This window comes from Cervus canadensis, chromosome 3, assembly GCF_019320065.1.
Source record: "Cervus canadensis isolate Bull #8, Minnesota chromosome 3, ASM1932006v1, whole genome shotgun sequence".
Taxonomy (NCBI): Eukaryota; Metazoa; Chordata; class Mammalia; order Artiodactyla; family Cervidae; genus Cervus; species Cervus canadensis.
The window spans coordinates 61,066,879-61,084,372 of record NC_057388.1 but is presented as its reverse complement, the minus strand read 5'-3'; the positions used below and the strand labels follow the sequence as shown (position 1 = coordinate 61,084,372).

The following is a 17,494-nucleotide window of genomic DNA, read 5'->3' as shown; positions in this document are numbered from 1 at the left end:
GGTAAACAGACTTACCCAAAGTGATAGGTGGGGCCCAGGGCAGGGCAGCCTCACTGCACAACTCCAGGTGGCACCGCTCACACTGCGGCCTATGTGATGAATAGTGGAACAGCCCTGATCAAGGGTGCTACCGGGATGCAGATCCACAGCCATTCCTGACCCACCAGGAACAAGCCGTGTCCCACTGGACCCGCCTCCACTCTGGGGAAGCCAGTGACTCAAAGTGTTTATCCCTCTACTCACGGGATGCTTTACTTGTCTCACTATCCCTGTCAGACAGGGTTTCTCAACAGACGCACAGGGATATTAGTTACGTCATTCTTCATCGTGAAGGCTGTCCTGTGCATAGCAGTATGTTTAGGAGAACCCCTAGCTTCTATCGCTGAGTGTGAGCAGCACCTCCACGTTTTAATAATCAAAAACGTCCTCCAGACACTGACAAATGTCTTCTAGGAACAAAACTGCCCTCAGTGAAGAACCACTGCTTTAGGAGGGGAGGCAGGGTTTAAGGGTTTTTACTCAGAGCTGTGATTCACAATCTGGTCACTTGGTCATTAACAGTGGTCACTGACACATATCAGGCAGCCACCATGTTCCAGGCACCGTATTAGTTATGGACAAGTAAATGTACATTAGTTGTAGTTTTCTTTCCTGACACTAATTCTCTGATGATAAAATGATTCCTCATTTATGGAGTTTTGGAAACAAAGCCTGTGCAAGTAATTTGCACAAAGTTACTGAATGTTGAGGGACAAAATTTAAGCCAAGATCCTTCAGAGTTGAAACGGAGAGAAACTTTTCTCCATGCCTCTCGCTGTTTCTTAAACAATCCATTACCCAGGTTTCCTTCAAGCCCTGAGTTCTTAAATTTGCCTACATGTAAGAACAACCTGGGATCATTATTTTAACAAAAAGGAGAAACAAAACCAGATTCCCTGGCCTGGCCGAACACTATTGAGTCAGCATTTCCAGGGGAGCCTGAATGTGTCACAAGTGTTTCAGTGACTGCCCTCTGATAGATGAGGATAAGAGGCTTGCAGAAGCTTCCTGATGGGAGGGACTGGCTGTGGGGGAAAGTGGGTCTTGTTCTGGTGGGCATGGCCTGCTCAGTAAATCTTTAATCCAATTTTCTGCTGATGGGTGGGCCTGTGGTTCCTCCCTGTAGTCTGGCCTATGGTAGGGGTAATGGTGGTAATGGTGACCTCCTTTAAAAGGACTTATGCAAACACACCAGGCCTCCCAGTCCTCCCAGGACAGTTGTAGTCAATGCCCCTGACCCCAGAGCAGGCCACTATTGATCCAATATCGATCCACGCCTCCGCCAGAGACTCCCAAGCGTACACAGGCAAGTCTGGTTCAGTCACTTGTGGGGTCACTGCTCCTTTCTCCTGGGTCCTGGTGCACACAAGGGTTTCTTTGTGTCCTTCAAGAGCCTCTGTTTTCCAAGTCCTGTGGGAGTTCTGTAATCAAATCCTGATGACCTTCAAAGTCAGATTCCCTAGGGATATCCAGTCCCTTGCTGGATCCCCAGGTTGGGAGGTCTGTTTGAGCCTAGAATTTTCACAGCAGTGTGAGAACTTTTTGGTATAATTGTTCTCAAGTTTGTCAGCCGCCTGCCTGGTGACTCTATAGCGGGGTTAATGGCGACCTCCTTCCAGAGGACCTAAGCCATATCCTGCACCTCCCAGGGCTGTTGTCGCTAGAGCCTCTGTGCGTGCAGGAGGCCACTGCTGACTCATGCCTCTGCAGGAGACCCTCAGACACGCAAAGGCAGGTCTGGCTCAGTCTCTCATGGGGGTCACTGCTCTCTTCCCTCAGTCCTGGTGCACACAAGGGTTTCTTTGTGCCCTCCAAGTGACACAATACGAAAAGGCAAAAGAACAACCCGGGATCATTATTTTAACAAAAAGGAGAAACAAAACCAGATTCCCTGGCCTGGCCAAGCACTACTGAGTCAGCATTTCTGGAGGAGCCTGAATATGTCACAAGTGTTCCAGCTGATTCTGACGTTCAGGGAGGCTTGGGAAACCTTGTGTGACAGAAATCCCCTTCTTTTCCTCTAACTGCTGGAATATGTGGCACTCTGATTTCCACAGATATGCTCATGAGGCTGTCAGGTCAAATGTGCTGTGATCTAAATGAGCACTTAAGAGCTAGCAAAGCAGTGAATGATGACAAGCTTTCAATGGTGTTAATTACAGACATATTTGCTATTGCCAGGTTATTTCATACAAAGGCTTGGCACAATTAAAAAATCACCTATTAGGATACTCCCCAAGTCTTAAGCTTGATGGCTTTTTCTTGGGGCAGTGTTTCATTCTCTTGTTGTCTCCTTTGCAGACAGTGAATGAGACAGGAAACTCTGGGGGCCATGGTCAGTGGAAAAGCAGAGCTGCGAGCCCTCTAGCAATGTTGCTATTTTCTATGCATGCCTGATGAAACGCTCAATATATCAGGAAAGGGGAGAAATCATGCACACCTCTCCTAATCATGAATTGTAAACAGGTGGCAGGCAGAGACGTGTAAAATAAACCTGTTGGCGATTTCTCCGGACCATCAGGTGGCCCCATGGAGCACTGGGGGTGGTTAGGCTCTGAGTCAGTCTCCCAGAGGCTCCCTGTTAATTTAGATTGTGTCCCTGAAATTATTTTCCACCCAGAAGCCCCCAAATTACCTCTCACTTTACTCCAAGTTCCATTTGTGGGAATAATATTCACTTACTAAATAATTACTCACTTATGTTTCACTTACTAAAACCCTCCACCCCTCCCCTGCTCCCATTCCCAGGGAAAACATCAGAAACTGAGCTAGGAGACCCACCCACCTCCGGATCAGCTTCCAAACTGTCCACCAACCTTCCAAGCTGGCAGATGCATGGACATCGCTTTGGGATTTACTGTAGACATCTACCTCAGATGCTGCTCGGCAAGTGACTCAGAATTCACTCCGTGGGTGCTTTTCAAATCTGGCTCCAGATTAGGATGGTCTGGGAGTTTTACAGAAAATATGCTGATCCTTGGGCCCTTCCGCTAGGAATGATATTTCAATGATCTCTGGTGGGGATCTCGGGAATCTGTTCCGCAGCCTTGAATGAGAAGCAGCCCCCCCACAGTGAACACCTATGAAGACATTTCTTTCAGCCGTCGGGGGAGGCACTTTCTACCGAGCAATGGATGTGCTTTGTCTTAATGGATGATATGAATCTTCTAAATGGTTTCTTTTCATTTTCATTTCGGTTTCCAGGAAACTCAGATCCAATTTACAACCTAATGCTGGGAACTGGGGAGGCCCGTTCAGCCTGCATGACTGTCTACTAATGTTCTTTCCCTGGTTAGCTCTCTCTACACAAGCTCGACTTCCTGCCTCTGGTTTTATTCTGCATTCTTCATTTTAAAAAAATGGTTAAATTTATGTGATTTTAGAATTCTGAAATATTTTATAAATGAGGTAAGGAACATAAAAACACAAATAACTATATCAGTCCTGACAATGTGCTAAGTTCCATTTTCCTCATCTATAAAAATTTAAAAACACTGATTTTGGGACATAGCTGTGAGGACCAAGTGAAAGTACTTAGCAAACTGTGACATGCAATGGAGTGTTTGTCATTATATTCAAAAGAAAATGTGTGCATGTGTGTGTGTGCAGGCAAGTAATGCAGCTAATATGCCCTCTGAGCAAGAGAAGCACTTTAAGGTCACACATTACACTGTCCTTTATCAACAGCATGTGAATGTTCAAGAAGTAAACAGCCCAATCAGTCAGCTCGGGGCAGAAATGTCATCACTGCAGCCTGTATGACTGGAAGTATCTTTTGACAAACAAATAGCTTTCAGATATTTCAAATTAATGTCCTTGGTTGGTTTAGCTAAAGGGCAATGAATCCAATTCATCAGGAGTCTGGAGAAGAGGACAGTGATGGAAGTGACAACCGAGGCTGCCTGCCTGGGGGCAAAGATACACACCTAAAACTCAAGGATGTGAGGTTAGCACTTAATCCAGTGATTGGCAGCCTGACCTCAAACAAATAATTTCCCTTCTGCAAAGTAGGATTAGCACAACCAGGTCCAAGCCTGCCGGGAAAGGGTGATTTAAGAGCCCCTGAGACCCAGTATCATCGTTTGTCATATAACAATGCCGCTACAACACAAGGGGTCCCAGGATGAGGTGGGTGTTGGGGGATTAAAGTAGGAAAAGTGTCTGTCAGACCACTTCCTTTCTTCTAGCATATTGCAATGTCTGCCTTTAGGATACACTCAACTTCTGATAGCCATTGCTGAGAACATCCACCAACATTCTCTCTATGTTCCATTTGGGGGCGGAGGGTGGCAGAGATCAACAAGACAGAATGAACGGTCATCTTTGCTCCTCTGCAGCCTTGACAAAATGGCCTCAAGAGAAGTCCACGTTCTGATTAGGCCTGTGGAATCTGAAAGTTTGGAGGGCTCCAAACTCACCTCCTATACTTTCCTAAGAGTTGTTTTCCAATAGTGGATAAATCAGAGCAGCATAGTCAGAATGTCTGATAACATTTCTCCTCCACAATACAACCACCATGAATACCATGTTTGCTTTTGGGGGACTTGATCTCTGTTCATCACAAAGAACAATGATCAAAAACACAAGAGCTATTCAGCTATCAAATATTATATGCTATTTTGATATAGCTGTTTTAATATTTAACTATGACTTGGGATTGGACATATGAATAAGCAGTCTGAAATAAAGGTCCATGACCTTTGACCCAGTTTTCTAAGAATTTTTCCAATGGAGGTATTCAGAAATGTGACAAAGCCCTAGGTACAGAGAGCCCTGTTGCTATTATACTTCAGAAAATAAAAGCATGTAACTTAACTGTCCAACAGCAGAGAGGCAGTTAAGTACACTGTGCCACAGCCACAAAATGAAAACTTACAAATTGGGATAATGCTTACAATCCAATGTTAGGCGAATAAATCAATATAAAATTAAATAAAATACACTGTATGGCCTCAACTGTGTAAACACACATAGCAAAAGACCATAAGGAAATAGAGTGAAGAACTGACAATAATTGTTGCATGGGGTATTACAGTGATTTTTATTATACTTCTCTATATTTGTCAACATAAATTGTTTTTTTTTGCTTTCAGAAAAAAAGAAATAAGAAACACGTTTTAATGCATGACAAACACATCTGCTTGGGAGGAACACCACAGCCTTTAGTCAGAGTAATAACCCAGTGGAGTTACTGCACAGGAACAGAGGTGGCCTAGACAAGCGTGTAGTAATTGTGTAATATGACCATCACCACTGAGGGGTGCCTTTTAGGGGCTGGTTTGAAGGAGATAGGCTGGACACCATTCATGTATATATGCTCACAAACAGGAGTACTGACTATTCACTAGTCAGACTCCTTATGATTGTCGCTGGAGAGCAAAAAAACATTGTCAGGTAGACTTTTAAAGAGAAGGAGAAGGGAAAAAAAAATGTTTGGAGTTAGAAAACTAGCATTGTAGGAGTGTAAAACCATATCATGGTACCCAGAAGAAAATCAAACATATGAAAGCCAGTCTAATTCCTGGAACACTGACATTTCTTATGCCTCCAAGGAGCTTCTGATAGTCCATCCACTCATTTCTCAAAAAAGATTATACGAGATGTGAAATACTGTGTATGTCTTCAGCGTGCAGGCAAAAGCACTTGGTACCTGGGTACCACATGGCATTTGGAGGAATACAAAAGAGAGAGATGGTTGAGTGAGTCTGGACAGTCTCACATCTGGGTCAGAACATGGACAGCAATGAAAAATATTAAAATGAAGAGAAACAGCCTTTGCATTTTTCAAATTCCAATAGAGAGGTTAACTCATTGTTTTTATTTGGTAATCAGAACATACAAGTACTTATTCATCACTAGATGCTGGGGGGAAATTATACATTGAGGGACTGTCAGCCTTCATCTGTGCAATAAAGATTTACAATAAACACATAATTTATTGAGAGCAGTTTAGCATATTCTGTTTTACATGAATCCCTGTGATTTATTTTTGCATTTAGAGATGTAATGCTATGGCATTTCAATAGTTTCTTTTAGTACAAACGAGCATCATGAGGAACAAAACACTCTTTTTTAGAATTGATGGTCATTCTCTCGCAAATTTCAACCTGCATTTTATCTGCTAGAAACATATTTCACATCACAGAAGTACATTCTATCGCTGCCATAAAACACGAAGTCCATTTCATCATCCTCACTTTTGGAAGAACTTTCTCAGAACATATCCAGAAATGCCTTCCTTATTCCTACAAAGAACTATTTATTCAGCATGATTTGGATTGAGGTTCAAGATTTTGATTCTGCTTGCCTCCTTCTTTTGAGTCTTATTAAACATTCCTGATTTTAATCCAGACATCTCCCCCAATATCCAGCCAAACAGTAGCAAAATCTAAGACTGAGGAGATGAGCTGAGTTATCCATTCATACATGGTCAGTGCCCTAATGAAAAAAAAAAAAAGGTCTACAGACCCATGGTGAGGACATAACATCCTAAGGAGCAAAACTCTGCGCAAAAATTGTGCCCTAGACTAAGGGGAGATAGTAAAAGTTATCTTGTTTAGTCACTCAGTCGTGTCTGACTCTTTTGCAACCCTATGGACTGTAGCCTGCCAGGCTCCTCTGTCCATGGGATTTTCCAGGCAAGATTACTAGAGTGGGTTGCTATTCCCTTCTCCAGGAGAATCTCCCTGACCCAGAGGTGGAACTTGCATTTCCTGCATTGCAGGATTCTTTATCCCTGAGCCACTTTGTATTAGCTCAAAGTGAGTCACCTTGCTTTGGGTAATTGATCTCTGATGAGGATTTCCTTTTTCCTGCTTCCTTTCCCTAAACTATTCCCTCTCCCCCATCTGCCCCAACCTTATCCCTGGCCCACAACATGTCCTCATGTGGATTACAATGGAACAAGATAATTTTGTTTTTTCCTTATTTTGTGTTTCCATGTGCTAAAAAAGATGCTGCAAGCAGAATGGCTTGCCTGGGCAGAGGCAAAAGAAGGAATTTGCAAAAGGTAGAAAAATGAGAGAAGAAAATAAGGGAAAGGTGAAAAAAAGGGTACGAAAAAGACAGAGGGAGGAATCTGGCTGTACAGTGGGCACCAGAGTTGATAAAAACCTAACCGAGCTCTACAAATGAAAACAGCAATTATTTTTAAAAAATTTTTACAGCATATAAAATTGTATAAAAATATCATCAAAGCAAGAAAAAAAGGAAAATGTGTACAGTTCTATCTCTAGAATCAGTTACTGAACAATACCTATGACTGTAGATTTTTTTTACCATAAATCTATGTATATTGGTATATGACTATATTCTGTACCATCACACATATACCCATTCAAAGACAAGGACAGTAGCACACAAATACCTACTCCAAGATAGATCACCACAGAGAAGCAAAAACTATACAAGAATATGCCTCCAGGGAAATCTATTTAAAAGATATTCCATAGCCATCGGGTTTCTGTCAGTTCAGAAGCCAGCTCCCATGAAGATACACAGCTGTGGTTCAGGAAACATGACTGAAGCTGACCAAAGTTGACTGCCTCCAAGATGGCACTCTACTGCAGCCAGCATTTTATTCTGAGATTGGGAGATCTCCACAACAGAGACCCTGAGTGCTGCGAAGGGCCCACACTCCACCCCCTGCTTCTCCTGGTTCAGTGGATATCTACCAAGGCTGGGTGTCAGTTAAGTCAGCCACTGTCAGTGACAATCCATTTCTGCTAGAGAACAGAAGCCAGAATAAATGTCAATTCATTTCAAATACGTCTGCCAATATTTTAAAGAAAAAATGGATGAGGTGGAGGAGCATTAATTAAAAATCAGGAATTAATAATGGTTAAATTGACATTCATGAATCTTTCAGTCCCGGTTTCCCACTGCACCCAGACTGAAACTGTTCAATGTGAAAACAAGCTTTTTTTTTTTTTTTTTTGATGAAACAATTCTTATTTGTTGTAGATTTCCTAGAGGAGCATCCAGGCTTTTGCAGATGTCCAATAAAAACATGCAGAGGAATTCTTATTTTTCTAAACTTCCCTGAACCCAAATTCACTTATTAGATAAACCCTAAGGTTCTATAGGCTTGGTTACCAGCTCTAATTCTACTGTCGCCTCTGTGCCCACCAGCACTCTCGATGAGAGGAAAACCTTAATAACTGAAATCTGGTCTTGGCGGGTAGTGTGTCTTTTGGTTCTCGGAGGGATATTTTATACAAATACAGTGCTGTTCATTACAATTTTTTCATTGAGTTCATATTCTTAAATGATAATGAGGCCTTTAATCGTGGACCACTGTCAATGAATTACAAATATTGCTTTCCACTTATTCATACAGAGGATCCAATATAATATCATTATTGCAACATTATTTCTTTACCATCCAATTTTGCTGTGGCTCAGTACTATGGCGACCATAATATTGGCAGAGCACTGATTTCCCACACTGCACATATACAACCTTCTACTCACTTCAAGAAAGCCTATTTCATATTTCAAATGTTACAACTTGGATTATAAATAAATCCACTGGTAACGCTGTCATCATCCCTTTTGGAAGAGCATTTTCATATAATCCTGTTTTGGCTTGCTTTTAGATTTTTCATTTGTTTGCTTTCCTTAAACCCAAAGACCATAAAGAAGTTTTAGTTTTTTTTTCTCATAAACCTGGCTCTGATAATTTTCCCTGGACTACTTTCAATTTCCAGTCAATTATAAGAAGTTATTTGTGTCACTAGGGTATGTCAGCACACACTTAGAAGATAAGCCTTTAGCAATGTGCCTGACATCTAGAAAACACTGAATGAATTTTCAGGCAAATGTGAACTTTGTTTGCACTCACAGGTGGCTATGGAATTCAGCTGGACAGTTCGGCATGTGTTTCCTGAAGGCTGCCTGTGTGCCAGCACTGCGCTGGGCCAGTGCTGCAACTCCTGTCGGGGTGTGTGGGGATCGCGGAATCAGAATGAGGTTTACTCCCTGAAACCCCCTTTATTGGGAAAATAATACCACATACATAGGTTTTAATCTCAGAATCTTCTCTCCTTGTGACAGAAGATTTGGGGCCTTTCTTTTCTTTTCCTCTTTACTCCATACAGAATGTTATGAAATCATTTCTATCATGAAAGTCTCTGCTCAGAAGTTAAGAATAGAAGAAAATATAGTACATATTCTTCCTATTTATCTATCTAAAGAAAAGTGATCCATGACAGAAGTGATATTAAAAAACCAGTATGCTTATTTCTAAAATATGGATTGGTCTCCATAGTTTTACCTGCTGTCTCACACTCTGTGATAATATTGCTCTCTTTTTATTTTTCATACTTACTAGAGGCATCACTTCAGGTGGAAAATATAATGTAATGGTTTTAACTCTGAAAATGGAATGAACAGGTGCACTGCATTGTTTTTCGGCTCTGAGATGTCTAGATATCATTTTATTGTCTAAACATATCAGGTCCTTAATGTGATCCTGTCTGAAGTCTTCAATGATTTTTCAAAGCTCCAGGAATGAAAAGGACAAAGGAAGAAAATCCACCTGAATTTAATGGGTTAGAAATGAATCTCTTGCCTGCTGCCATAAGCAACTAGGGCTTTAGAAAGGTTGGACAAAGCTAGAACAAAGTCCTGCCTCTGGATGGGTCATTATGAGACCAAAACGTACCGCATCAACAAAATGTGGTATAAAGCATTTGGTGACATGGGGACCCAAACTCCAGGGGCTAACTCAGGGGCTACATGTCACTTTCCACCCAGGAACACACAGAACTGGTGGTTTGTCATGGTGGGAATGTCCTTAATACTCTCCCCACGTACCAATTAATTCTGAACTCAGGTGTGTAAGTCTTTGCTTTATATGTGACAACAGAGTAAGATGTCATAATCCATGCAATGGAAAAATGTGCATCCCACATTGCTATTCAACTTGGAGGAAGCTGTCTGTGTCAAAAGAAGGGAAAAAGACCACAGAGAGTGAGCTAGAACTCTGGAAATACTGGTGTTACAGGCAATACTGATGGCTTACCAGCTCCAGTATCAATTTATAGCACAGTAATACATTTTTAAATGATAAAAACAGATAATTTTGTTTTTTTTATTCAATGTCCCTTCAAAACACTTTTTTTTTTTCTCTATCAAGAGTTTCTTTCTTAACAATCAGGAACTAACATCTCTGGAATGGATTTTGACTCAAAAGGGAACATTTGTCTAAAGATACCAATGTCTTGGTACTTTACTTTCTTTTTTTTTTTTTAATTTTTTTTATTGAAGGATAATTGCTTTATACAATTTTGTTGTTTTCTGTCAAACCTCAGCATGAATCAGCCATTGGTATACATGTATCCCCTCTCATTTGAACCTCCCTCCCATCTCCCTCCCCATCCCACCCCTCTAGATTGATACAGAACCCCTGTTTGAGTTTCCTGAGCCATACAGCCAATTCCCGTTGGCTCTCTATATTACATACGGTAATGTAAGTTTCCATGTTACTCTTTCCATACATCTCACCCTCTCCTCCCCTCTCCCCATGTCCATAAGTCAATTCTCTATGTCTGTTTCTCCATTGCTGCCCTATAAATAAATTCTTCAGTACCATTTTTTTCTAGATTCTGTATATATGCATTAGAATGATATTTATCTTTCTCTTTCTGACTCACTTCACTCTGTATAATAGGTTCTAGGTTCATCCACCTCATTAAAACTGACTCAAATGTGTTCCTTTTTATGGCTGAGTAATATTCCATTATGTATATGTACCACAACTTCTCTATCCATTCATCTGTCGATGGACATCTAGGTTGCTTCCATGTTCTAGCTTCCAATAGCCACATTGTTTTTAAAAGTGAATTTTAATAGTATAGTTTAAATTGTCTGTGAAGCATATATGGCTGTTTACTATTGCTATACTTTCAGCTCCTCTGTGAGTGAATGAGTGAAGTGACTCAGTCGTGTCCGACTCTCTGACAACCCATGGACTGTAGCCTACCAGGCTACTCCATCCATGGGATTTTCCAGGCAAGAATACTGGAGTTGGTTGCCATTTTCTTCTCCATCAAAATAAGAGTTACATGGAGCTAATCTTTTATCACACCGAGAGTTCCAAGCAGAGTGATATCCTGAATAAAATTCTCTTCCCACTTTTTTCCAGCTAAATTAATGACTTAAAGCAAATGAAAAACATTTCTGTCTTTGTTGGTGCTAGAAAAAAATGGCTATATTCCTATTTTGTTTTCAAATATTGTTTAGTCTTGTGTGTTAGAGTATAAAAGGGAAGCTGTAGGCATTGTATTTCAACTGACTGCAAAGCTGTATGTAGAAAAATACAGAATTGAAATGAGGTCAGAGGTTCAAGTTCCAAGGTCAAGAACTGACACACACTGGTTGTATTTCATGCCTATCTAAAACCATCTCAAACAGCACAGTTTGCAAATCAATGTCCCACGCACTGAATGGGGTTCATAGGCATGTTTTCTTTGGCTAGCACAGTGTTTATACATTTCTGAATTAGTTGCCAATATTAAAAACTTTTGGAGAGTGTTTATAGAAAATCTTAGATATCTTGGCCCCTTTTTCCTACCTAATCTCGCAGCTGCCAGCCACTGCCCCCATGGGGCAACGCATACCCTCCCCCTTCCTCACAGCCCCCGCTGCCTCTCTGATACCCAGGCCCCTGACTGACTGCCATTTATCACAAACACTCGGATATTATGGCTTGTTTCACTCCTTTACCTGACCTGCCAGGCTTCTGATTTGAATGTGTAATCACTTGATTTACTGTGGTCACTGTTAGGAAACGAGGAGGAGCAACAGAAAAACCTGTGTTCTTACCAAGCAAAACGAAAATCTGACCTAAGAACCCTGCTGGAATATCAGTACACGACTGTACTCTGTACCACAGAGTTCTCCAAAGCTTTCTGTTGGGGAATATTTCAGTGAGACAAAAGGCCTTGAAGACTATATATACAGTCTCCTTCTTTCTCTCTGAATACCAGCATTTTGCCTTCATATTGAGAAGATTTTTTTGAGTGTCTGTCTTTGTGTTTTTTGAATGTGGAAATTAAATTTGCAAAGAGTAGTACACTTAAGACTATCGTCTAGTTCTCTCTGTTCCTCTCTCTGATCCTCCTCCATCACCAGCATATTCATGTGATTTCTCCTTAGGAAGGCCTCAAAGATTCCTTTGTGAACTACAACCACACTGTAAGGATCAGTTTCATCCAAATCACACCATTTAAATCCACAAAATTACTTGATTTGCACTCCACTGAATCTCATGTGTGACTTGGTTTCAGGGGACTGTATTTTTATTCTCTTTCAGGGCTACATCTACTATTCTTATTTTTGATTCGTGCTATTAATTGTCTCCTATCTTGTATTTCTAAAGGCTCATTAAAATGAAAAAAAAAAATTATTGAACATATCTCCCTGATACTAATTCCCTTAGTGCTTCCCTGAATAGAAAGAAGAGTAATGAAGTCAAGCCATAGATATTCAAAAGAAGAGAACCAGCCAGTGGTAAAAATTTCAGTAACCACATAGTTATGATACCCAGTGAAAACACTGGGTTTACTACCTGAACAATATGGCCATGAGCTGAAATGTTCTGGTTTATAATAATGAATACACATGTAAATTAAGCATCAAATAAAGAAAATCTCCTTTTTTATAAAACAAAAAGAATTTCAAATTACACAAATAGAAAAAAAGCATGAGAACAATTTCTAAGTCTGAAAGGAAACTGGAGAAAAAAGGATGCTTCTGACTCAAAAAATGAACAACCAGAGACTGAAATTATAGTCTTATCTGTGATGAAGGCCAGCTTGGCTGCATCCACCATCAGTAACCAGTGCAAAAATAACAATATATAAAGAAATACAGTGACAATTCCTGTGTGTGTGGCTTTCTCAGGCCTCAGCGTTTCCAGGATGTCCACTCCCATCAGGCCAGACAGGTGCCTTGAAAGCCAGGGCATTAGCAAAGAATTTTGAGGAAGTCCCTTCATGTTTCTGTTTGTATAAAAATCAGAATTGTGTTGTTTGCTTGGGCTGTGCAGGGGAAGGGGTGCTCCCCCAGAGTTCTAAGACCTCAAACCGGCTCCCAGGACGTCATCTCCTAGAAGGAGATGGCATGAGAGAAGGCCAAGTGCAGGGGGACTTGTTTTTGAAAGTTGTACAACTTCCCCATATATGGGTCTTTGTGGAAGGAGAAGAGAATGAAGAAGCTCAGCTAAAATGATGCAAGACATTGGCAGCCTCTCTTATTGTCTATGAGGTGTGTTTTACTCTTCTGAATCTGAAAAAAAGAAAAAGAAAAAGAAAAGTGTCAATGCTGCCTTTCCCCCCCTTCTCCACCCTTCAGGTCTGAGAAGAAAATCTGAGGGACAAAAAAAGGGGGGATCAATTACACATTTCAATACTCATCATTGACATCTCCTTTGCAACACAATTGTTCTATTCATAAAGGAGAAATCATAGTGGAGAATTTTAAACACTGGTTACTTTGAAAGCCTTTAATAATACTTTTCTTAAACTAACATATCAAATATTTGGTTCATGCAATATGGATATTAAGACACCTTATTTTGCGATCAGAATGACAATGACTACCAGATTTGGTCAATTTGCCTCCGGGGTCAGCAGGATTGAAAGAAATCAGGTTCACCTAATCCCAATCGTTCTCATAAAGCTATGTTCCTCTATCAGGATCCCTAGCTATCTGCAGGAAGATGTTGCACACCTGACTAGAGACTCCCTGAAGGCAGGGAAAATATCTTTTTTATCTTTATAGCTCTTCTTGCATGTAGTGCAATGTCTGACACATAGCATGTGCTTAACAAATACTTCCCTAAAAGATTCAAAGCAAGATGAGTTCCAATTGAAATTATTGAGCAATTATTGGATAAAATTATTGGATAAATCACCTGAATTCTCTACTGGGCCTAGAGTAAGGTGGTGCAAGTTTTAACAGGACTCATTAATGGAAATAAACAATATTGGATTTTTTTTCACCTGGTCTACTCTGTAACATGCAACCCTCAGTGGACTTGGACAAGATTTCCATAAAGCAAGCAAACAAATATCATTATGGTTGCTTCCCCTAAGTGTTCTGTGCTCTGTAAATCAGCATGCCTCACGGTGAGAGAGGGCTCCCTCCTGTGCAAGGTTCCAGAGGGATAGGAGACTTTAAGAGGATAACATCATCATCTCCAGAAATGTTAGGACATTAAAGGACAAGAAAATTTCCCTTTCAACTTTAAAGGCAAAGATACTCTCCTAAATAAGACTGAGTTGAAATTAGGTACAAACTAGTCTGGAGATAGGAGAGCTCTTTCTGATCTATTGTAATTATGGTCAATTCTCAAATTTTTCAGGGACCATTGATCCAGGCCTCCTGTGGTTCCTCTCTCTTCATTCTGGTCCTATGTGTGTTTACTCTCCATTGGCACCTTCACCCACTTGGGAGAAATAATAGAGAAGAGAAAAACTTCTGGCCAACCACTTCACTCTGATTCTAGCAGGATAAGTGAGAGAAGTTGCCAATTGCCTTACCGGAACTTGCCAGTGACAGAAAGAGGTGAAACAAAAGCGGAAATCAAAGATCAGAAATTTTCCAATGTTTCTGATCATTTCTATGAAGTTTGGGCCAAGGGGGAATTGCAAGACAGGAGTGACTCCTTAATGCTTTGGCCCTGTCATATCAGTCTGGGGTCATACGTAATGAGACTCCTTTTAATTTTAGATGGTTATTATAGTTCTAATCACCTCAAGAGATGTGCCCAGGCCCTCACATGTAAAACTCAATTTTGTTATGACAATACAAGGTTAGGTTTGACTTTTTACTAAATGACTGATTGGTTGGAAAGAAGCTAGAGATAGCTGATATGGATTACTGTTACACCCAGTAACCTCCAGTTAGCCAAAAGCAAAAGTGATACACTTTCTGTGTCACGCAGTCTGGGTTTGTAGAGGCCCGCTGTTCTGACTGCTGCATCTCAGAGATGGAAGAGGTCCATCCAGGTGTCAGTAGAACCCAAAAGCCCTTGAGAGGAGGTCTTCCTCCCTTGGCAGTCACTGCTTCCAAATGATATGCGGAGTGGCTGGCTATGAATCTCTACCCTTCCCTCCTCAGCCTTCTGGCCAAGGGATTAGGAAAGGAGTTGGTCAAGGAGTAGCAAAAAGGAGTAAATGAAGGTGGCTTGTATGTTTAAGCTGTTCCTTGTTCACTGTCACTAAATACAACCAACAGGAAAAGAGGAAGAGGCAGATACTCTGTGGCTGGGTCGGTGACCTGAGTGACTGTCCCCAGACTTCCCAAACGCATGCTCTCTCTAAATACAAATCTCTTAGGGCACTCACCCTACATTGTCTATTTATAGGAAGATGTTCCAGCCCAGACTGTAGACTCCTTGAGGACAAAGAAAATACCTTATTTATCTTTATAACTACTCTTTACAAAAAAAAAGTTTTATTGGAGTATAGTTGATTTATAATTCTGTATTACTTTCTGTTGCACAGAACAGTGAGTTATACATATACCTATATTCACTATTTGTTCTTAGATTCTTTCCCCCTATAGGTCATTACAGAGTTTTGAGTAGAGTTCCCTGTGCTATGGAGTATAACTCCTCTTGAATGTAGTACAATGCCTGACACACAGCATATACTCAGCAAATTATTGTTGTTTCATCGAAAGGCAAAGAATTAAGTATGAGGTGGATGGGACAGACAAAGGTGTAATGATGAACAGGAAATCTCTCTCCAACCCTTTTCTAATCCTGACTTTCAAAGTGTGAAATAAAAATGAAATCATAAGTACACTGATTTTTATAATATATTCAATAGCAAATTGTGATATGTCAAAAATGTGTACTCCCTATGAAGAAATAGCCCACTGTGCATAACACTCTGTGGGACTAAGCTCCCAGAGAAACAGCACCTGCCTTCCAAGCGGCTTTGACATGGCTTGTAAATCTCCTCACTTGACTGTTTCTCTCCTGAGCTTCAAATGTCACAGACTTGCTTTGCTGTGTTTCAGTTTTGTGTATTTGTTTTCAATGTAAACTAAAACTGCATAAGCATTTAAAACTAAAACTGGGTAAAACTACAAAGTATATAAAAATGAGGACCTAAAACCAGAGTGTGAGAAATCACTCTGTATTGATCTGATTTACATGACTATTTTTGTTATCGCTGCTTTGAATTCCATTGATTGTAAATTGATGTTGGTTTTTTGGAGGCCACAGAAAGTAGTTAAACTCACTCATCTTTTTAAGAGTGATTGATGAACTGAAATGGAAAATATCTTCACTCGATTTGGGAAAATTCAAGAAAATATCTAAGTAAGTGCCACCTCCTCACCTGCCCCTAGGCAAAACCTCTCACATTTCATAGCGAGGCAGCCATGCAGACTCTGAAGCCTGAAGTGTGTGGTTGTATGAATTCACAGAAAGGTATTTACTCCAAGGGAATGAACAATAAAGAATATTTCAGCAACTTCATTTAAAGAAATAGAACATGGAGATTTACAACAATGTGGCCCTATTCCTCCCTTCCCAGGCTGCTCCTAGAGGAAAGTAGAGATGCTACAGAAAATCATTTGGTTTAAAGACAGCTGTTTTAAGAGGCTTAAAGTTCAGATTTGATTGGACTCCAGATATGTGTTTAGCAGTCATACTGCTTATTCCTAGATCACAAGCTGAATATCTACAAAGCAGGCCTCATAGAATCTGGCACTGGCTTTGAAAAACATCTGTAAATACTTTCATTTTTCACTTTTTGGGGGCTTGATTTTTTTTTTTTAATTTTTATTTATTTATTTATTTTTTGGTCATACATTGATATGAATCAGCCATAGATTTACACGTATTCCCCATCCCGATCCCCCCTCCCACCTCCCTCTCCACCCGATTCCTCTGGGTCTTCCCAGTGCACCAGGCCCGAGCACTTGTCTCATGCATCCCACCTGGGCTGGTGATCTGTTTCACCATAGATAGTATACATGCTGTTCTTTTGAAATATCCCACCCTCACATTCTCCCACAGAGTTCAAAAGTCTGTTCTGTATTTCTGTGTCTCTTTTTCTGTTTTGCATATAGGGTTATCGTTACCCTCTTTCTAAATTCCATATATATGTGTTAGTATGCTGTAATGTTCTTTATCTTTCTGGCTTACTTCACTCTGTATAAGGGGCTCCAGTTTCATCCATCTCATTAGGACTGGTTCAAATGAATTCTTTTTAACGGCTGAGTAATATTCCATGGTGTATATGTACCACAGCTTCCTTATCCACTCATCTGCTGATGGGCATCTAGGTTGCTTCCATGTCCTGGCTATTATAAACAGTGCTGCGATGAACATTGGGGTGCATGTGTCTCTTTCAGATCTGGTTTCCTCAGTGTGTATGCCCAGAAGTGGGATTGCTGGGTCATATGGCACTGTATGCAAACTAGTACAGCCGCT

At 40.7% G+C, this 17,494-nt stretch overlaps 1 protein-coding gene across 9 annotated transcripts in view; it reads right to left on the bottom strand.

The window, feature by feature from the left end:
* The window catches only part of PDE1C (phosphodiesterase 1C), a 506,697-nt gene that overhangs the window by 21,156 nt on the left and 468,047 nt on the right, over window positions 1-17,494 (bottom strand). For 2 of the 9 annotated variants that reach the window (XM_043463257.1, XM_043463260.1), the window contains one exon: window positions 13,273-13,329. The exons of the other annotated variants lie outside the window; for them this stretch is intronic. In XM_043463257.1, the coding sequence (XP_043319192.1) occupies window positions 13,316-13,329 (14 nt within the window). In that variant the 3' untranslated portion in view covers window positions 13,273-13,315. Of the gene's footprint in view, window positions 1-13,272; window positions 13,330-17,494 lie in introns of those variants that run through there. 9 annotated transcript variants of the gene reach the window in all.